This window comes from Oryzias latipes, chromosome 15, assembly GCF_002234675.1.
Source record: "Oryzias latipes chromosome 15, ASM223467v1".
Classification (NCBI taxonomy): domain Eukaryota; kingdom Metazoa; phylum Chordata; class Actinopteri; order Beloniformes; family Adrianichthyidae; genus Oryzias; species Oryzias latipes.
In genome coordinates this window covers 11,012,924-11,036,150 of record NC_019873.2, presented here as the reverse complement: position 1 = coordinate 11,036,150, position 23,227 = coordinate 11,012,924, and the positions used below count along the sequence as shown (strand labels likewise).

General features: G+C 40.2%; 1 protein-coding gene across 1 annotated transcript; it reads left to right on the top strand.

The window, feature by feature from the left end:
• The first annotated feature begins 407 nt into the window (after positions 1 to 407).
• On the top strand, positions 408 to 22,120 carry ddx43 (DEAD-box helicase 43). The gene is made up of 17 exons (XM_004076989.3): positions 408 to 640; positions 830 to 885; positions 5,573 to 5,690; positions 6,439 to 6,603; positions 6,724 to 6,805; positions 8,202 to 8,361; positions 18,476 to 18,594; positions 18,682 to 18,792; positions 18,859 to 19,000; positions 19,078 to 19,178; positions 19,953 to 20,040; positions 20,148 to 20,275; positions 20,633 to 20,742; positions 20,812 to 20,950; positions 21,465 to 21,552; positions 21,683 to 21,862; positions 21,945 to 22,120. The coding sequence occupies exons 1-16, from the start codon at positions 463 to 465 to the stop codon at positions 21,848 to 21,850; spliced, it is 1,953 nt and encodes a 650-aa protein (XP_004077037.1). The 5' UTR covers positions 408 to 462; the 3' UTR covers positions 21,851 to 21,862; positions 21,945 to 22,120.
• The last annotated feature ends 1,107 nt before the right edge of the window (positions 22,121 to 23,227 follow it).

Genomic DNA, 23,227 nt, shown 5'->3' with positions numbered 1-23,227 from the left:
GCTTTTGTTAAAAAAATGTTTTTACATGTAAAGCATTTCCCTAAAAATTAAGTTTGAGTTTACATAAAGTAAATACAATGAATTTTAATTAAATAAAAAAGAAATGTCAGGCAAAACACTTAAAATGTAGTGTTTATGTTGGACTACCTTTTTTAAATTTTATTAATTGAAGTTCCAGATCACAAGTTATGTAAAACACAGCTTCCTGTTAATATTGATTTAAAGTTTAACAAACAAATTGGTATTTATTTAAAATGTGTTGAATTGTGACAAAAACTAAGTTGTCAAATTGTGAATCGATAGGGATTCGGTATTTTGTCAGTGAAACCCAACTTTGTGATCTGTTTCAGGTTCACTTTCAAGCAGAGAATTAAACATTCCGATAGTTCTTGAAGGTATCAAAGTCCTAACTGTTGTAAATTGCGTAGCTATCGGCACGCGCGCGTTTGAGAAAACAGAAACATGTCGGACTGGGAGGAGAACGAACGTCCTGCAACCGCGGCGGTAGCGCCTGACTTTTGGAACCGGAGAGGCGAACGAGGCGACAGCCCGCCGAGGGAGCGCCGGGACAACTTTAATAAAAAGCCTTCGTCTTGCGTTACAATGACCGTGGAGAGCGCCTCAGTCGGCAGAGTTATAGGTAGGTACGTCTGTGAAATTTGAACGTTGTCTAAAATGGAGGCTAATGCTAAGCCAAACATGCTAATATGTAGCTTTCCTTATAGAAATTCCAAATGGTTTCCGTTTTATTCATCATTTTTTGGCACATTACTAATTACACGACGATTAAATACAATTTTCTCTGTCCTTGTACTTATTTATGTATTAGGTCGTGGTGGGGCCAAAATTCGTGAACTTGAGGAGCGCAGCGGTGCGCGAATTAAGGCAAGTCCACATAGTTACAGTACGGGTATGTGCGACTAGAAATGTCAAATTTCATAAAGACTGCTTTCAAATTACATCGAGATCATACATATAGTTCAAAGAATTAGAAAGTTATGTCTTTCGAAGTAAGCTTGAGCAGGAGACGTTTTCATCCCTGAATAAAAAGCAAAAAAGTACATTTATGTGACCCAAAACAAGGACAAGAGAGTTCAAAGTGTCATAACTTTATTATCCTATTAAAGAAAGGGATGTATCATTGCAAAGCTGGGTAAAGAACTATAAGACACAAATGACACATCTTCTATGAAATCATTATTTGTTTCTATATGATCAAATAATCATTAACTACGACTATAATCAAGACAGTGGTCCAATTCCATCATTCTAAATATGACAAATCAGACGACCAACCATCTTTCCTCACCTTGAAGAACAGCTTCTTTAACATGAGGAAACTCTTTAGAAATATCCAGTTTTGGATTCTTACTATTTTCTACAGCTTTTTTCTTTGCATTTCTTGCCTTTTTTGAGTCTCCACAGGAATTCTACAGATAATTTTGTCTCTGATTTTGAAGCATTTCTTTCAATTGACATGGTATTGTAGATTTTTATTTATATTTTCATGCGAGAGAAATGGATGATTTCAATAACTTTTCCTTTTTCTCCGCATCAATGTTGTCAAGATAGTCACAAGTTCTGTTTTTCTGAGCCCTTAGCTTTGATGAAATGAAAGAGTGCTGGATTTGGAGCACGGCTTTTGGAAATATTTGGAAATATTGACTGTATTTCAGACTGTACTGCCTTTGGAGTACTGCAACAATCTTTGCCAGACATTCACTCATCGTGGTAGCAAAGAGAGACCTATCGGCTGGCTCCATCTGCAGTTTCTGCACTGAAAAACTCTGTAGTTCATCACCAAAAACCTCATTTTTTCAAGATTGTTTCTAAAGAAACCTCCAGATAAGTCTTGATGGTTTTTAATTACATTCCTCACAGTCTTAATCCTAACAACATGACTCACAGTCTGACAACCAGCAGCAGTAAAAAAATAAAACTAAAAAAATCCAAAATTTTGGGAATGTACCTGGTTTGATTCATTCAGACAGAACACCTTCCTTTTGTGAAATCAACTCCTAGAAAATGAGCAAGCGGGCCTAGGTTTTTCATTTTGAACTTACTTTTTAGTTTCTCCTTGACCTTTAAACACACGTCATTGCTTGCAGTCACAACTGTCATCAACCCACATTAACTGTATTACTTTTTGTCCCACAGATAGTTTTATGTAAATACAATGATCAGTCTGACTCTGCACAAAGTTATTCTCAAGTAAGAAATCATGAAGCATGAGATTCCAATTCCAACCACACTAAGTCCGTAGATGGATATTTTTTAGTTGCACAACAGTTATAGACCATTCTTTGACTTAGTCTGAAAACCTTCTAGTTGGTCCATAGATATTTTGCAATCAATAGGTCCATGCAAGTAAGGGTCTTTTTAATATTTTAATATTAAGCTTTATTTTTAATATATTAGTATTTGATATTATTATTAGGATGCAGATTAACTTAATTTTTAATGCCCCTGCTGTAGAACGGTATTGTGACGTTCCCCTCACCGAGTGGATGGTGGATTTTTACACACTTTGCTGCTATTTTGTGTAAGCGGCCCTGAAGTTCTGCTGTGGTTTCTTAACTTTGTTTCTGCAGCCTTTTGGTTCGTTTCCAACTTTCTCACAAATAAAGCATTATCAGTTGAAGTATAACTTATTTGTAGGCTTTACCTCATCTGCTCGTGGCTTTGAGTGGTAGCGAAGTGAGCATTTTAAAACTCCTCCACCTAGCCTTGAAATCGCTGAAGGTTAGAGTCTCTCTTGTCTGGGTAACATGCACAGAAAGGATGCAAATTTGTCTGTGAGTCCTTTTCATACCATTGCCACAAACACTGAGGGTCTCTTCAGCTCTGTTCAGTGCTGCCACAATTTTCTAAACACACGCTAGATGATCAGCTAGTTCTTCTGGATCAGCCATTTGCATGTTGGTTAGTTTTGTGTGAAGTCCGACAATCTGCGGTTTTTCTTCTGACTCAAAATGGCGTCTCAGTATTTCTAGGCTCTTTTTTTCCCCCCATCATCTGGCACTTTGTACAGGATTAGCATTAGCGTCTTATCCTCCAGTCAGCCACACAGCGCTGTTTTAATAAGTTAACTATCCCGTTAACTTATCAACACAGCCCTGTGTGGTTGCCTGGAGGATAAGTTAACTATCCCGTTGGGCTGCCCGGTGGCGCAGTGGTTGGCGCTCTAGCCTCACAGCAAGAAGGCCCCTGGTTCAAGTCCTGGGTGGGGGACATGAAAAACAACATCAATGGGGGACCTTTCTGTGTGGAGTTTGCATGTTCTCCACGTGTAAGCGTGGGTTCTCTCCGGGATCTCCGGCTTCCTCCCACCATCCAAAAAAATGCTTCGTAGGTTTATTGGCACCTTAAATTGACCATAGGTATTAGGGTTGGGCGATGTCCCCTAAATTGGCAGTTGACGATGTTTGGGTGTCCCGGTAAAAGTGTGTTATGATGTTATTCCCACATATTTACGTGCAGCCAAGATGCATGTTCACCCAAGCTAATGTTGTTAGCCCGTGTTAGCATACTGCTAACAAGTTAACACGGGATACTTTCCGGCTCCGTTCTTCAACAGAAAAAGTGCTGACCACACGAATTAAAATTAAAATGATGAGCGAACAGGCGCTTCATAATAACCGTAACATTAATAAAAGCATGTTTAGGAGATAATCTCGTATATTACCGAGCTGACGTATCTATGTATGTAGCCGCTGGGCGGAACTAATGTTCTTTTCCGGTATACTACTGCGCATGTCCGAATGATTTATTCCGACCGAAAATGTGACCCATGTGAACGTTTTTTTATAAACTCAAAACTTTTTTTGGGCCCATCTACACGGTTGGGTTCAAATCCGACCATTGATCCGATCAAGTTTTTTTGCACATGTAACCGCGGCTTATGGTGTCGACTCGCAGCGTGGCGGGGGCGTGGCATCCCGATGGTGTCTCCCCATCGGGATGTCAGTCACCCATCATAATGGACGATGGTATCGTCCATCAGCACAACCCTAATAGGTATGACTGTGAGAGTGAATGGATGTGCGATTGTGGATATTCTACCCTGCGACAGACTGGCGACCTGTCCAGGGCATCCCCTGCCTCCGCCCACAAGTGGCCGGGATAGGCTCCGGCAGCCCCGTGACCCCGAAAGGGAAAAACGGTACAGAAAATGAATGAATGAACTATCCCGTTAAGAATAACAAAGCGCAGCACGACCATACGCAAGCTTCGGGACTTGACCTGGAACAAATTAAGCTGACCCGATTCGGAACAAAGGATTTTCTCAGACTGGATACACCCTTAACTTTAATTTTGGGGTGCAGGTGTGTCAGAGCATGATCACACAGTGAACGTTCTATTCATCCAGGTTCCTTTGTCTTGAAGTTAAGTTATAGCAACTTGACTTAAAATCTTCTTCCTTGAAACTTTTCAGACTAGGATGAATGGCCAAACGTTTAAAAGAAGATTTTAAAGACCCACTCCAATGAAAATCATGTTTTTAACATGTTCTTGTAGAATTTTTTTTCTCACTGTGGAGGACATATGTAAAAGGATTTATAATTAAAACTGTTTCTTGGTATTTCTTTATTCAAATTGTGATGGATCAGGAGCATATAGCTCTCATTTATGATGCAGCAACTGAAATGGGCGGGTCCAAGTCTCCCTGCTCTGCTCCATTCTGATGCATACATTTGCAGACAAATAGATCCACGTATGTCTTCAGTTCCTTGTCTGAACTGGTCTCTGGCTCTAAACTGCACAGCTGGATATGCTGCTCTCTGTTTCTGTTGCACCAGTAATGTTAGCTTGGTTAGCTAGGTTTGTGAGGGGCTGTAAGTTAGTGGGAGAACGCGTCAACAAGAGGATTATGGGATATCAATGGAGGGTTACTGCAGTCCCACCCGACCCACAACTCAGAGGGAAATTTCTGATGAACTCTTGCCGCTCTCTGCAGAAAATATGTCTAAAAGTCCCAATCCTTTTTTTTATTTTGGCTAAAAACTGCATAATCATTATCAAAAGACCAGTGGGAACACTGACAATAGATCAAAATGTAGCTGGAGCGGGACTTTAAGTCCAGTTGCTATGACTCAACTTCAAGCCTATGATTAGACTAAAACAGCAGGTTTGTGTCTGTAGAAACTCTTCCTTTGTTATATTGGGGTTCATCTCCATCTTTTGCTGTTATTCTTTTGTGATATTTGGATGCATTTTTTTAACAACACTGCTCTGCGTCCTGATTGGCTGTAGACCTTGTCAATCATTCTCTTCTGCGCTGTCTCTCCTTTACAGAATCCATCTGCTTGTAAAATTTACATAAATCTTTGATTGTGAGCTTTGTCTTCATTCTGTAATCCTGGATAGTTCTTTTCTATGAATGTTTGGACTTTAAGACTTTAAACAAGAGTTTGAGAAACAAAAATGTAACTTCTGCAATAAATAAGGGAAAACTAATGGACTTAAGAGGAAAATAGCTTTATTATATCTAATACTAGTTTTATTTTGCTTGCTGACATTTTTGACAAAGTCCTTTTTGATTATTTTATTTTTACTGTACTGGTTCCTGAAGATAAATAAAGGGGACAATGATGGAGAAGTGATCATCACTGGATCTTCTGCAGCTCAGCAAAAAGCCAAAGGAATGATTGAAGAGCTGCTCTCCGGAAGCAACTTCCCATTTGGAAATGGTGAGCTGGTACTTCTATTGTTTTATGAGAGCACTTATATTAGTGTTTTACTAGGAAAAGGAACATGGGGGTGGTGTGTATGCACGTTAGGGTTTATTTTTTCATCAAATACCTCACTTCTTTGGAGAACTGTGTTCTTGTACTGCAGGATCTACGTTTCTTCTTACAACATATTGCAGGTTTACTGCTTCTTGCTCTCCTACACTGAAAGCCTTAGACACGCAAACACTTATTTCTATACAACGTGGCACCTTTGTTCTTGTTTTCTGTCATTGTTGGTCAACTTTTTTTCGGAGATTGCGCCAACAAACGGCTGTTAAACTTGCCCGAGTCTTTTGCGTCTTTCTTGACGTTTCCTTTTTTTCCACCATCTGAAGCTAATCTGGAGACTAAACCCAGAATGAAGCAACCTTGAAAGCAGAAATGCCAACATATGACTATTGTTTAGAATATGCAGAGAAACCCTTTCTATCTAAAACCTGTTCTAGAATAAACCAAAGGGGGCTTTTTGTCACAGAAACTTAACTTAAAATGAACTGAAAAGATGAAACTAGAAAGCGTTTCTGCTACAGCCTTTAAACTGAGGATGTTTGATTGACAAATCATCTCCTTTGGAGCACAGAATAAAAAATGAATAGAAAATGGAAAGGTGCAGCAGATTTGCAAATAGTCATGGTTACTCTGAAACAGGCCACAGCAGCAGAAGTAGCACTTGTTCTGGTGAATGTTGGAACTTTGATCTTCTCAGGTTTGGGTAGACTGCAGGACCATAAGCGTGATGGTGGAGGCTACTACGCCTCCGTTAGGTCTGCTGCAGAACATAAAGCCGCAGACAATGTTCCAGAACGCCCGCCTATAGACTGGAACGCCATCCGAGAGGGCAAGGACAAGTACTCGGAGCTGAAATGGAAAGGTGAGGGCCTGGAGGGCTTTGGCAATCCTCAGATAATGACGTCAAAGAGTTCTTGTCAACCAGAACCGGAAGTAATTTCAATGCATGATTAAAAAAGGATTGTATTTGTTTTTCTGTAAGACCTGCCGCCGTTAAAGAAGAAGTTCTACTGTGAGGCAGAGAGTGTGTCTGCCCTCACGCCAGAAGAGGTTGCTGAATGGAGGTGAGGAGACAAATTTTATATTTCAGGTCAACGGCAAGTCGAATGTCTCCGACAGGTGATCCGTAAATCAGTATCCCAAACATCATGGATCAAATTAATGGCCCTGTCTGGTCTGTACGAGGGTGAAGTGGTATTTATTTTTGCTGGAAAATACACAAACTAAAAATTATGACTAAAATTGGTATTTTCTAAATAAAATAATAAATGTGAGTCAACTGTTTAAGCATCTTTATCAGCATCATACTCGTAACAGTAGGCCAGAGGTTCCCACACTTTTTTAGCATGTGAGTTACTTCTGAGACGACAAGCTCCAAAAGATCTACTGATATATCCATATATCTATCTATACAGGTCTCCCCCACGTATTTGCAGATTTTTTTTCTAGTCACTTGACCCCTCTGGTTCATCACAAAAAGTCAGCTCAAGTCTTTTGTATCAGACTATGGCATTCTAAGGAGGTGCTTTTGGAGAAGAGGGGAGCGGAGAGGAAGAGCACGCCGGCCCGTCTGCTTCCTTGACAGTTTCTAAGGAATGTTTCATAGCTGGCTCCACCGGTTCCTTAATCGCTAAAACTGAAGTTTGTGCCCTGCATGGAGAAATGGCATTAGCCGACTTAGGAGCTGCTGGAAAATATCATGAACACTCAGGAAAATGATCACGGAGTATAATTATGATCTGGAACAGGTGTTTGATATGAATTAAACCGGCCTCTTCTGGAAGAAGATGACATCTACACTTAACTGAAGGAGGAAGCACAGGCTCCTGGTTTTAAAGCACAGAGAGACAGAGTGACACTCCTAATGTGCGTTATAAACTATACTACAGTGCAGTCTATTGCTCTAAATTAAAGACTCTTTATGTTGAGCAATACTCCAATCTTCTTTAATAAATGTCTTACAAAGCATTAAAAACGTTTCAAAAGGGATTTTGATGAGTAATGATCGGTGATGGACATTCTTCAGCCATGGGGGTTGGGGGTGGGTTCTCCCTATTCGCGTCTGTATTTGCGTATATTCTTCGCCGGGGAGCCGGCAGAAGAAAGAAATAAAGAAATGTGTGCTGAGTGTGTAACAAGGATTGAGATTAACTTTGCCCTCTAAAATTAAGGGAAACTGGAAGCAAAAAAAAAAAAAAAAAATACTGACTTCAGCCTCGGATGAGCCGGCCTATGAAAATATTGTCTGACATTGGGAACCACTGATTTAATGCTATTGATGATCTGGAAACAGATTTTGACATTTCAAGCAGCGAGATGATAGTTTTCAAGTTGTTTTTTAAAATCATTCTAAAGCTATATTAAATATATTTCAATTGTCAATTTAATAACATTTCTGTAGCTTTCTTTTTTGGATTTCAATATGAGACATTTCCTCTTTTTATATTTTTATAAACACAGGAAGGACAACAACAATATCTTTGTGGACGACCTGATGGAGGGAGGAGAGAGGCGGCCCATTCCTAACCCGTGCCGCACTTTTTTGGAAGCTTTTGAGCGTTATCCAGAGATTATGGAGAATATTGATCGTGTGGGGTTTGTCAGACCAACCCCCATCCAGGTATGAGCGCCCAGCCGGGGCCATTCTGCTGCACCTCTTGCAGGGTGATGACAGACTGAGCTTCGCCTGTTACAAAGTGTTACGTGGAGGAAAGCTGTGGTTAATGCCGAGAGGCAGCAGACGTGCATGTCTCCAACCTCAGAAAATGAATTCTGATCTTCACATTTGAAGAGATTCAACAGATTAAAACCTTCGTATTTTTTCATGTGAGAAAGAAAATCACAGCAATAGAATAAAGAATAATAGTAGGAAATTACTGTGTATCAAAAGTAATTACCAGTAGTTAAATTACGCTTCTGTGACTCATCAGATAAATCCATCTTCTCCAAATGGGGGCAAAAGCTGTTAGGTGTCATGGTAACTAATTTCCTTAACCCCCATTTGGTTCAGAAAAACTAGAACATCTTAAGTGTATTTTAATATATTTTTCTTTAGCTGTGTATCATCAGTGCTCAAACACGGAGACCCCATAGCAGGGGTGGCCAAACTGTTTGGCTCAGGGGCCACATTGACTTTGAAGATTTATCACACAGGCCAGGTCAACACCAGATGCATACAAACATATTTAACATAAACACAAAAAGGCCTTAAAATATTATTAACCTTTAACCTTTAACATTAACCTTTAGTGGGAACAGTGTTGTTTATCCCCTGTTTTTGTCAGTCCATCAAAGTCCAGTGTTAGTTTGGTTGTGGCAATTCTCAGAACAGATCTGAGGGATTCAGCACTTCACTGAGTCTGTGGGGTGCTTTGTCGGTGGTCATCAAACTAAAAGTCTGTTCAAACACATATGTAGAGCCACACAACACCAGCTTCCTCTGTGCCATCTTCTGGATGTTTGGGAATTTTGCTGCTCTTAACGAAGCATGAAACTCATCAGAGTTGCACCTCTCCTTCATGACTGTGTCCATGGAGATCAATCAGTTCATGCTGTAACTCTTCTGGCATTCTTTTGAGATCTTATGTGAAGGGACATGAAAGCAGCTGAAGTGACTTGTCAATTTTTCCAAAATCAGAGAGACGGACAGCAGAATTCTCTGTGCAGGTCATCCAGTGATTTCCTGTATTTTTCACATCAAGGGTGCCTCTTTCAGTGTGACTTGTATGACATTTGCTCTAAGAATAGGGCAAGCTTGGTTTTGAAAGCTCTGACGTTTGTGCACATGTAATGCACAAACTGGTCTTTCCATGGTAGCTTTATGTTCAGCTCAGTCATGTAAGTCCACAGCAAAAGCTAATCACAAAACCAATCTGTCACCCAGGTCAGGAAAATAATCAACTTTTTCAAGTAGCTCCAAAAAACAAGATGATCTCCCATTTCAACTCCCATACTCCTTGACACACTTTCCCCAAACTTAACCACCGGACACTGGGGTGGGAAAGCAAGTCCTGGTGATCGGCATCAGTTTCTTCATGAAACTTAGGAGTCCCCTTACTTGAATAAAGTTTACGAGTCTTACAACTGGCTTCACTCTGTGGTCAAGCAGGAATACAGATTTACACAGTACTTTGTGTAAGAAAACTACTTCCTGCTCAGCGTTGTCCTCCTTCACCCGGTCCTGTTTTCTTTGGAGCAATCAAACGGGTTTTTTTTCCAATCAGATAATAATCCCTTTGATAAAATGGATTAATTAAACGGGGATAAAAGGGTGCGTAAAATGTGTTCTTTGCATTTGTGTTTTCTCTCTGCTGGGGTTTGAAGGTTTGCTGTCCCGCATTAATCAAATTGGGTGACAATAATAATAAGAATAACAGTACCCGTCTCGGCTACTGTTGGACAAGTGGACATTTTCGGCTCTAAAGCGAATTTAAACCTACGCAGAAACACAACTGGACAGACTCTGCTCCCAGCACTGGCCTTGATGGAATAGAAAACGACTTCTTGACAGAACCGAAGCGCGATAATCTACATGACAGGGTGTTCGAACTGTTTTTGAACAAAGAGAGGAGGATGAATTTTGTCTTCAAATAATCCCTTTTGATGAGTGAAATGATAAATATCTTAATAAATAATCTGCCAAATTTATGTGGTTATTTTCAATGTTTTGTGCTGCATGTAGTTGCATAGGGAGTTTGTTTACCGTTTTGTTTATTACGTTTATTTAGAGGCAGAAAAATGGTTAATTAGGGGTTGAGTAGTTTGGACTTGGCACTAGAGCTGTGACGGGGTGGGAGTCATGGTTAGACCGCTCTCGAGCTGCACGCAAGACACATTGTCACCTTTCCGGTAGCCATGAAGCCTGACAGGGTGTGAGAGGCGCGGCACAGGGAGTGAAGGAGAACACTAATAAAAGGTTTCCCCCAGAAACCCTTCAAGTCTAAACACAAGACTAGCAGAAAAAGTAAATTATCAGCAAAGATGAATGTGTTTAATGTGTTATAGTTCCAATCACTCACCATTTGCAGAACTTTCAAAAGAAAAAAAACCCTGCGGTGGTTATCGTCACACCCCTACGTAGCATTACTATAGGCCCAGGTTTGTAATTGTCTGCCAGTGGTTCACATAGACTTTTCACTGATATTGGTCACTTGAAATCATGTTCCAGAGGATGGTGTGAACTTGGCTTGAACCAAAGAGGAAGAGAAACAAAAAAGTTTAAAAACCAAAATAGTAGCTGTTCCATATAAATATTATTTTTCTTCTGATAACAGTTTTAGGTTTTTCAAATTCAATATATATATATTACAGTTTAATTCTTCAAATTTTCAATATCTTATCAGTTTATGGTGTGTACTTTTGGTGTGTAGTTTTTCAATCTTGTTTTTCCTTCACTTTAAGAGGATCCTGATTTGACCCCATACCTCAGCATTATTTACAGGCATCAGTGGTGAAATGTCACCACATTTTTTATTTGTGCATTTTGTTTTTATCTGTTCTAAAAATGAAAATAGCAGCTTGAATTAAAAGGCTTTGTTTTATGTTTATATGTTTATTCTACCAAATTTGAAAACCTTCAGAAATTTACTGGGACCACTACAGGTTTGACTGTTATCAAACTTCAGAGAGTTTTTGAAGTTTGTAACTTATTACAAAATGAAAAATTATTTTTCTGATGAAAAAGATTTCATGTTTCTTGTCGATACAAAATATTTCTGCCTCCAAAGGGAAATGAAAGTTCTTTATCCCTCTCTCATGTTCACTTTCATTTCACAAGAAACCCCAGCTGAACAATTGAATATGAGAGAAAGCTCTCATTCAGCATGGACTGCAGTATCAACTTCTCTCCAGTCACTCTGGAAAAACCAGTTCTGGAATCATTTCAGGTTTTGACTAAATATGCAAACTATCTTAACTGTAAAATACCGTAGGCTGCAGGTACACGGGGTTACCAGAGCAGAATAATAAAGATTTAGAAAGTGTTTTACATAAATTTCCGCGAACAACTGATTCCTAAAGGATCATCAAGAAATCTTCACCGAAGTGACCGGGAATTGCGGAGCAACTAAATTTATATTTGGAACAACATAATGTTTTAATATAACCAAAAGTCCTCATCTGCAACTTATTCAGTACAACATTCTCCACAGAACACACACCACCTGAAGGCGGCTATTTAAAATGGGATGCAATCAGTCTGCTATTTGCACATAGCACACAGGTAATTACATAGACTATATGCATGCCCTGTGGTTCTGTTTCACCCGGCCAAACATTCTGGTGTAAGGTCTGTGAGGATTTATGAATATGTTTTAAATATAAAGTCCCTGCATGTGCCAAACTCTGTTTACTAGGTGATCTAAATCAGTGTTTTTCAACCTTTTCTGAGCCACGGCACACTTTAACCTTAAAAAAAATCCCGCGGCACACCAGCATCCAAAAATTTAAAAAAAGAAGGATAAACTCATAGTCTGTATTGATCTACAGCCCCTCCACAATCTCACATGCATTTTTGAGATAATTGTTGCAGAAAAAGCTGGAAACTGCAGCTGTTTTTTTCTAAAAGATTCAATAAAAGTTAAGTTAGAAGATTTAAAAATAGTTTGATGTGTGTTCGTTGGTTTCAAGACGTCTAACGACAGATCTCCTTGTGCCCTGTCACTCTCACAACCCAATGCATCATGGGAGATGTAGTGCATAAAACGGCCGGAGATCGGTTTTCGGAGCTTCATTGTTTTGTTCACTTGTTCCACGGTCTGATACCGGATTCTGTGGAAAGCTACAGCGCAAAAGACGAGCTTTAGCTGGTATTTTTGTTAGAACTGAGCGACTTTACGAGCTAAATCGGGACAAGGAAGTGAAGACTTTAACCACTTCTGATTGGTCAGACTGATAACATGTGATTAAGCCCCTCAAGAATGATTGGTGGAGACAGTCAAAGGGACGGGACTTTTCCCAAATACAGCCGGAGCTGCAGCTGAATCGCGGTACGGTCATTCTTATCAAAATGTCTTTAATAAAATAAAATAAACGCAAAGAAAAAGTATTTTACGATCTTTTATATTCCTAACTCCTCAGTGTTTTATCAGGGCATGTTTGGATGAACACAGAGCTGAAATCCTGGAGATGGGAAATGTTTTTAGATCAGTTAATGAGGGCAATTTCCCACGGCACACTTGACCATCTCCCACGGCACACTAGTGTGCTGCGGCACACTGGTTGAAAAACACTGATCTAAATGACGTCAACATAGAAACCAACAAGGCACACATGGTTCTCACTTTATGTATCGCAAAGAGAACTATCCTCCTAAACTGGAAATCCAAAAATAAGCTTCAATCAATACAGCAATCTCATGTCAGATCATATCAGTTTGCATCAGTGAGGCGTGTTCTGTTTGTTTTTGATTAAGTTCCTTATGTGGCCCTGGGGGGCAACTTGGTTCCTCTGTTAGGTCCAACCTACCTCTGTGAATCAGCGTTGTCTGACATGAACTTCATCAAAAGTTACGCACCAGATTACAATACACTGGTGAACAGCATACAATGTCAGTCTTCCCACTAACAAAGAAACAGATACCAGACGTTGTCAGTGGAAACATGGCAGTGCCATGACAAAGTTGAATTAAAATATTGAAGAAATGTGTTCAAAATAAAACTGTGTTCATGACATGCAGCAGTTATAATTTTGTTAAAAACACTGCAGATTTGGTCATTAGTTCAAAATGTGACAAGATTTAAAATATGCAAGTCAATTTTGCTTAAGCATTACATTATTGATTAACATGGTGCAACATAGTGAAATGGGGACATTTTTCCTATGAAATGTAGTGATGTAAGGGATCATCTGAAAACGTAACAATGAGATAAAGGGCTGAATATTTATCCATTTCCTGCCTTGTTGTCATTGTTGATAATTATTGTGAGAATTCATTAACATGATGAATCTTTTCACACTTGAGTATCAATAATCATTATTGATATATAACTAAAGGCAAAGTGAGCAAATTTGTTATTCAAACTGGTAGCCCTCCGTATGACTCAGTACCCATGAAGTAGCTCTTAGTTTCAAAAAGGTTGGCGATCCCTGCTTTAAACTAATAGTCAGAAATTGCTTGGACCACCAGAGTGAGGAATGTGGCAATATTAAAAACCATCCTATGTAAACCTGATCTGGAGATGATTATTGTAATTAGCTTTTTGCCTGTTTTAACAAATGCAATTTAAAATGTCTGCAACTCAATCAAATTCAGTGGCAAGACTTTTAACAGCAGCCAATATACCAGCACTCCTTTACTGTCTTCTTTCCCAGCGCTGGGAATCACTAGGTACCTTGTGATGCGATATGAGGTACATTGCTCACGATGACGATACTATCAGGTGAAATTGTGAAAATTGATATATATTATCTCTAACAACTAGCAATATATCAAGCTTTAAGATAGAAGAACATATATTTTTTGATATATGGTGATGACATATCACCATATGAAAATTTTGGTATTTACTGTGTTGGTACACCCGTATTCTTTACATTGGCTCCCAGTTCAATTTAGAGTTTATTTTAAAGTTTACTTGTAGATTTTAGAGCTGGGGTCTCAAACTCAATTTACCTGTGGGCCACTTAAGGCAGGGTCTAGCTGAGGCAGGGCCGCAACACACACACTTGTGAGTGTCTGAGAGCCAGTAAATTTGTATGGAACATGTACTAAACTATTACTATACACTATTATTAAACGTTTTCTGTACAAAATTTACTCATAAAACTCTCATTCAAAATAAAATAAAATACGTAAATAAAACAAATCAATAAGTAAATAAATAATAGTAATTATAATACATTTCTGTTTATTTAGTCTTCTATATCTGCTGTTTTCTGACTTAACGTCCCTATTAAGACAGTTCAGTTTACACTGTTGAATTATAACTATTAAACACAAAAGAAGACTCCAATTTTACAGTTCTGTAACCTCCATTAATGGGTTCTTCTGAACACTGCTTCTCTTGTCTACTTCTTACTGCTGGACACTTGGCAGCACTTCCTCACGTACAGCGGAGACCCTCAGTATGGCTTGAAGATGATTGTCAGTAAATCTGGACTGTACTTGGACTTATTGAAATTTAAGGTGGAGAAGTCAGAGTGTGTGCTCCTTATTTTGAGTCTGTGTTGAATGTTTTTTTTTTTGACATGTCTATGAAGACTCTCATTCATCCAGGTTGGTTCCATTGTAGTAGGTTTAGGGGTTGTCATCTGGACTTGGTTTTAAAGTTACAAGACGTTTCAGCTCTTATCCAAGAGTCTTTGTCAATTCTGAATTAGCTGGTCGAAGAGATGGTAAATATGCGCTCATGGGGGAGGAGTCAGACCAGTGTTTTGATACCTAAACAAACCAAACCAGTTCCACCTGGGTCGTCAATAGCTGAAAGGAATGACCAGTTTGGGGAAGGAGTCACTGACTCCCCAACCCCCAGCTCAGGACAAAGGATTCTTAACGACCCGAAACCATGTAGGCTAAGTTGACGATACCATCCAGTTTCAGGTCTGACTCCTCCCCCATGATTGCATACATACCAGCTCTTCGACCAGCTAATTCAGAATTGACAAAGCCTCTTGGATAAGAGGTGAAACGTCTTCTAACTTTAAAACCAAGTCCAGATGACATCCCCTAAACCTACTACAATGTTTATTTTTTTTAAAGTTTACTCTTTAAACCAAAAATCGGTAAAGGAGAAACAAAATTCAGTAACAATTTTTTGGGATTTTCTTCCTTATGCTTTTTACACATTTAAACCCCGTTCACAAGTTATTGTAGAGCAGCCGGTCAGCCATTCCTATATTTTCATAGTTGAATTCAAACTGTGGTTCATAAAATAACAGGCGCTGTTCACTGGAGATCAGAACAATCGATACCGATACCTGAGATCAAAGAACGGCTCAAAAACGGATGGAAATTGATGTTGGCGACACCAAATAGGTGCAGCCAAGATGCACAATAAGTGTGTTTGAGATCACCCAGGTGGACGCAACGCTGCGCAGATCACCTGGTGTGAGACGGATGTTTTTGTTTTTGCACAAACATCACCTGTAAATCATCACAAAAATATCACGAGAAATCGGCGGGAACATGGCCCCAACCTACGCGAACGCAGCTGGAAATTTTTAGTACTGCACTGACTGCAAGCCGCAAATGACTACAAAACATTGCATTATGGGAAACGTGTCCTGATGGTTTTGTAGTTGAGTGGTTAATTAAAATAATTGAAAATACCTATTGATTAAAGAGAGGCTACATACATTACAAAACATTAAAATAAATATAAAATCTACAATAACACAGATCATACTAAAGGCCTGTACACATCGGGACGAATTTCGTGCGCAATATTTGCCGACGTTTAATGCCTCGTGACTAAACAAAGGGCACCAATGTGAGTCTGCACACCGACGCGAAAAACGCCACGCGTAAAAGCGCCATTTTTTAAAAAACGCCTCGGGTTCGTTTTTTTGGTTTGACATGCCGCGTAAAAAACTATACGACCAATGAGAATGGCGCTTTTGCACACGTGTCTGGAGCTTCTGAAGTTACAGTAAAACACAACTTGGGGATGCTCAAACACAAAACTGTCCTGCTGAGCACACATGCGTCACGGCGAAGAAGATATACGGCAAGTAGCGTCAAAACTGCCGCGAAGAAATAAGACGAAGAAGATGCAACTCACTGACGGAAATTCTAAAATATCCCCGAAAACGCTCATGATACATTTTCAGCTCTTGTACCAGTGGATAAAACTCCCCATGTTCTTCTCTTCTCGTAACTATGGGATGTACCCAAAATCGACGTCTTTTCCGGCGTCTTTCATCATTCAACAGAACAATAATATCTTCATCGCTGGAACTGGAGCTAGAGCTACTGGTGCTTGAAATATTCATGTTTTCTTTGTATGATTCTGACAAGCGCGTAAATACTTGCTCTCTTCTTCTGAGTGAAAAGCGACTTTAAGAAGCGTAAAGTTGCGCAGCGCCACCTTGTGTACAGGAGTATTTCTGTTTACATTAAGCGCCATATAATGTCAGGGAATGAAATTGCATGTTCGCTCGGGTCATCGACAGCAAAAATCGCCTGGGTGTGAACACAAAAAACGTGTTGAAAAACTCTGGCGAATAACGGCTGGCGAATATTCGTCAAGGTGTGCATGAGCCTTAAGGGGGAGAGGTACATTAAAACTAAATTGAATCTTAAGGACAACTCCAACTTCCTGTTCTCCTTCAGTCTTACTGCAGCTCAGCATTCACCTTCAACCCCCCCCCCCCCCCCACTAGTCTCCCTAGCGATCCAGGCGCGGCGCTGAATCATTTCAAACTCGTCTATCGTTTCATTTTCCCCACGTATTTTTAAGTATGTCTAAGAACTAAATCTTTTTTTTTTCGCACGTGTTTAATGTTAAAGCCCTGTTAGCTGTCACCCATGTAGGGGTGGGACATTTATTCTCTGTAGTGACCCATCTCCTGGGGGAGCGGTAAGCTGCAGTCGCAGCCGCGCACGAGAACCATTTGGTTTTGGTTAATATGCCGCAGCGCGTGACCGTAATCATATCCTTAACCTTGGGTCTGTGCGGCTCAGAGAAAAGCTCAGCTCTGACTGCATGTATTTAAAAAATTACGAGCAAATAGACACTTTCTAAAAACGAAAGCGAGGAACTCTTAATGTGGTTCGGGGAGGGGGCTGTCAGGTTTCCTGCCTTAAATGTTTCCCTGCTTTCAAACCCGGTCAATGTCACGCCCCCAATAGTCATATACCCCACTGTGATTGGTTGGTTCGTCAGCTACACGCACAACACTGAAAAATTGTCATTTATAAAAAAAACTGGACGCACGCATTAACATTAAACTTTCATATTAAGTCAGGGGCCGCAAAATATCATCTTGGGGGCCGCAAATAGCCCGCGAGTTTGAGACCCCTGCTTTTTAGAGCCCTTATTGGACAAAATTCCGTTGACCTTGCTGACCTTTTAACCCTTTACTCTTCAGCCGGGTCCCTTAGCTCTACAAACTAAAAATGTTTACATATCCCTAAAACTCACTGTAAAACCAGAAGAGATCTTGCCTTTTATGATGTCGCTCCTCATCTTTGGAGCAACCTCCCTTTGTCATCACGACAGATCGACTCTGTTGAATGTTTTAAGTCAGGTCAACATGTTTTCCTTCTAAAGAGCTTTTAGTTGATTAGCCTTAATGTTAAAGTTAGCCTTTTAATGTGTTATGCTTTGTTTTTATGCTTTGTTTTATTGTCTTTTACTTTTAGTTTGTGATAGGTGCATGATGACTGTTTGTAGTTTTTCTATGTGTTTTTACTATTGGATAGATTGGGTGTGTCCAACCAATCAGCACACACCTGATCCAGATAATCATCTTTGAGTAAGGCATTGATATCTAATATTCTGACACACAGGCCCTTGATGCCTACAACTCCACTCCACAGACAGACATGAACTCTGCCGGAGAAAAACATTAGTATTTCAATAATTTTACCAACCAACCAACCAGAAATTCTTCTGACCGACTGTTTTAAAAACATGTAACTATGAGGTCTTTGAATTAGGATAAAAATTATTTTTTCCGGAGAAGAATTTGTGTTTCTAAGTGTCTGAAAGGCTTGGGTCTAAACTGATGCTATTTAATGTGAATGTATTGCTGAGCTCGGGACCAAATCCAGCAGAATTCTGGTTTTCCTCTAGTCCCAGGCGTGGCCGGTGTTGCTAAGCGGCGAAGATCTGATAGCGATTGCTCAGACGGGAACGGGGAAAACTCTGGCCTATCTGCTCCCGGGGTTCATCCACATGGACGGACAACCTGTGTCAGTATGGATCGTCACATTCTCCTTTCCAGGGCTTCATGTTGGCGTCGAGACTCATTCTGTTCATCCCTGCGTCTTCCTGTGCAGACCTCGAGCTGAGTGGGGGGGTCCAGGTATGCTGGTGCTGACCCCAACCAGAGAGCTGGCCCTGCAGATTGAGACAGAGTGCAAAAAGTACAGTTATAAGGGATACAAAAGGTATAGATTGGCTGTAAAGGAAAACTCTGATTTTATCTTTAAAAGTAACTAAGTCTTTTTTCCCAGCATCTGCATCTATGGTGGGGGGGACAGGAGAGGTCAGATTAACCTGGTAAAGAGTGGTGTGGACATCGTGATTGCAACACCTGGACGGCTGAATGACCTTCAGATGAACGAACTCATCAATCTCTTCTCCATCACGTACTTGGTCAGCTCCATTCCTGTTGATACAGTGGACTCTGTGGTGTTCCGAGTTCTTTTACCCACTCTGTTTGTTGCTGGAAGGTTCTGGACGAAGCAGACCGGATGCTGGATATGGGATTTGAACCACAGATCATGAAGATCCTGCTGGATATCCGCCCAGACCGACAGACTGTCATGACCAGGTAGAGGAGATGCGAGCCCTTTATACTGTTGTTTGAAGTTAAAATACTTCTCTGTTCCATCTCTGGTTGGTTCATAGTGATCCCGGAGATGGAGGGAGAGACGATGCATGCCTTTTCCATTCAGTTCAATTCAATTTTATTTATATCGTCCAATATTACAGCAATAGTTGTCTCAATGGGCTTCATACTGGTAATTGTATAATAAAAATGAAAACATAAGCAATATTAAGTCATAGAATTCAATAGGTAATGGCTAAACTAAACAAACTAGGCCCTAAGACCCTCTTTCTCAGTAAAGAAAAACTCTTAAAAATGTAAAACGGATTCCGGAAAAAAAGGAAATCTTAGGGATGTCCACATGAAGGAGGGATACCTTTTCCAGGACGGACAGGCGATGTACCAGAACTCTTAGCGAAGAATTAGCTCATCTAACTCTACAAGATGAGATAAGATAAAGATACTTTATTCATCACAGCTTGGGAAGTTCGGTTGTTGCAGCGACTGTGTTCAGGCACAGTAACAACAGTTCTGCCCACAACTCAGTAGGATTTTTAAAGTACTCTGTCAAAATTATTGTACTAGAAAGCAAAAGTTTTTTGATTTAGGCTAAAACTGACATATAATAATATCATAATGAAAAGACCACTGATAACGCTTTGAAAATAGATCAAAAGATGATCAGAGTGGGACTTTAACCGTTTCTCACTCTACTATTTTTAGGACCAACAAAAGCTGTGCTGGTTTCTGCTGATTCATTTTTTTCTGTTTTCTCAGTGCCACTTGGCCCAGCGGTGTTAGACGGTTGGCTAAATCTTACCTGAAGAATCCCATGATGGTTTATGTGGGCACGCTTGACCTGGCAGTAAGATCCGCCACATCAGACAGATGATCATCCTGTTGTTATGACCAAAGTATTCATTCCCATTGAGGTGGAACAAGGTCAGACAGATGCATGTGTTTGTGTATCAGGCTGTGGACACGGTGCAGCAGACTATCACTATCGTTCAAGAAGAGGAGAAAAAGGCTTTCGTAATGGACTTTATCAGAAATATGCTGCCGCAGGACAAAGCCATCATCTTTGTGGGAAAAAAGATTAAGTGAGTACAGAAGCTCTTTGTGGCTCCTCACACTCCTCCTAACTGCTAGTTAATCTTTATGTAACAGACTTGCAGGGAAACCAACCTTGGTCAGCGAGACTTGATAGACCACAAAATTATTCTGTCATGCAAAATTTCCACAATGCGTTATATTTTGAGAATCGAGGAAAACCTCACTTTTCGACACCTAGTTTTTGGTATCTTGCACAGGAATTTCTGTCTTCGCGATCCGGTTAATGGAAACAGGTGTAATTTGAGTCTCCATATGTAGAAGACGACAAAGTCTGCTTTCCTATGAAGCTGCAATAGCCACTGCTCCGTGGGAACTTACTGTCTGCTCTGTTGATGCAAAATCAGGGCAGACGACCTGTCCAGTGACCTGTGTTTGCAAGGTCTGGCTGTGCAGAGTCTCCATGGTGACCGGGAGCAGCGTGACCGAGAGGAAGCCCTCAAAGACTTCAAAGAAAGTGAGTGATTCAAATTCAAGTGTTCTGTTTCCTGGCAGGTTCACCACAAAGGTTCTGTTTTCGCTCCAGGTCGGGTTCGCATCCTCGTTGCCACGGATCTGGCCTCCCGGGGTTTGGATGTGCACGACATTACACACGTCTTCAACTATGACTTTCCTCGAAATATCGAGGAGTACGTCCACCGAGTGGGCCGCACAGGTCGAGCGGGGTAAGCGCTTCTGCTGTAACGTTTTCTGAACAAGCAGAACAAACGGGTAGTCAGAGGAACTGACTGAGAGCAAAAACTATGGAGATGAAGCTTCATGTGACACGTGTTGTGATCCGTTGTCATGATAACGGCTACCGAGGCTGCACCAACCTCGCTCTGCTGCAGCTGGTGTATAAAGACCAACCAGCAGAGGAAAGTTGTATATATCCTAAATGTCATGCTAAGTTACACAAAGAATTGTAGCATGTGTTGTTTAGAGTTAAGTTTTTGCTACGACCTGTTGCTTGCAGCATGCAGAACAAAATGTTGAACATTTTTACTTTACGGGTTCACTGACCATATTTGGGTTCCCCATACTGGTTTGCCCATATTTCACCTGCACTTTGGTTTGACTAAGGTAAATGTACTGAAGCTCCACTATAGCTGAAAGTTTTCTGGTATTCTTTCAAACGAGCTCCTGTTTCTCATGGCGTTGCATTCGCTGTCTCGTGACGCTAATGCGCGTATATTCCAGGCGATCCGGTGCTGCTGTTACCTTGGTAACGAGGGAAGACTGGAGGATGGCGCCAGAGCTGATTCCCATCTTGGAGCGATCAGGACAAGTCAGAAAACACACAAATGAGAACAAGCCAGTGGCTTTCATTTCAATCAAGCTCATTTGACAGCTTAATCAGTTTTTCTTGTTAATTTATTAGTTTGTAAAAACTCCAAGGGGGTGGGGCTTGTTTGCAGGAAGTGCCTCATGAGCTGGTGCTCATGGCGGAAAGATATGAGAAACACAAGAGAGAGAAGCTGATGTACGGTTCAGGAGGAGGAGGTTATGGAGGAAGAAGAGATGGAGGAAGAAGAGATGGTGGAAGGGGAAGCAGAAGAGACCAAGCTCAGAGCTGGAAGTTCTAATGCTCTACATTTGTATGTCATAAAGAAACCTTTAGCTCTCCTCTATTCAATAATACAATACAATTGAATTTTCATTTTCTTATCTTCTTCACAGGCTCAAGTGATCAGAAACTTCCAGTCGTCTCATGTTTTATAAAAAAAGTTTGTTTTTGCTGTTCTTTTGTTTAGTTTTTGTCAATTCATTATTTTGTTCTAAGAGAGGTTGTTTTTTGATTAAGGATTTGCTGTTTCAGCAGCATGCATTCTTCTAAATAAATGGTTTTTCTCTGATTTTCTCGTCTCATTAAAGCATTGGCACTCAGCAGCATGGTGCTGGCAGGAGGAAACGTCTTTCACTCTGTCAGGATTTCTCTTTGCAGGAGGCCTGTGCGTGTTAGGCTACAAAAACCAAAATAGGAGTTTGCAGCAACTTCTGGAAAAACAACAAGGTACGACAGTTTTCAATCATCCTTGTAATGTAGTAGTATTAAAAGTATCTTTAGTTTTGCTACTTTTAGCCATTTTGTTGTTTTCTGTTAGTAAATCCACCTAGAGGTTCCCTGCCAAGTGTTTGAAAGCAAAGGAAGCTCAAATATGAAATGTAGTTTTCTGGCTGCTGAGTTCATATGTAAGCTAAGTCTCTACACATAGTCACAGTGCTCCAGTTAAGCACAATTAACTACTTTGGTAACATGACCCTAAATGTGATCATAACTCATCACATGTTAAGTTTCAACTGCAGATCAAGTGGTTTGTATTGATGAATCGGATAAGGAGCCTTTTCAAGTTCCATTAAAGACCCACTTTACGTTTCTGGTGTTTTTTTTTACATGTTCTTGTAGCATTGGTCCAATGACAGAAGACATTTTTAAAGAAATTTTAGACCTATAATTGTTTTTCTGGGTATTTCTCGATTCAAATTTGGTGAATCAGGAGCAGACGCAAAAATTCAGTTTGAAGAAGAGCTCATTTGTGACAGAAAATGCTCCGCTCCCTTCTGATGCATTTGCTTGCAGAAAAATAGATAAGTTGTTTTCCTTTTCTGAGCTTGCATTTGGCTCAAAAATGGACGACTGGATGGCTCCGATATTGGTTGCACCGCTAATGCTAAGTTGGTTGCGGGTTGCTCTACACAAATAGTCCTGGCCACAAGTCAGAGGTGAATTTTTAATGAACTCATGCTGCTCTACAGAAACTATGTCTTGGAAAATGACAGTTTTTTTTATATTGGCTATAATTATATTTAAAAGACCACTGGAAATGTCTTTAAAATAGATCAAAAGATGATTGAAGTCGGACTTTGACGCCAAGTCTATTAGCTTTTTATTCTACTTCACACTTTGCTCTATTTATTATTTATTTTTAAAGCTGTTTAATGTGGCAATGATTGATGTCCAT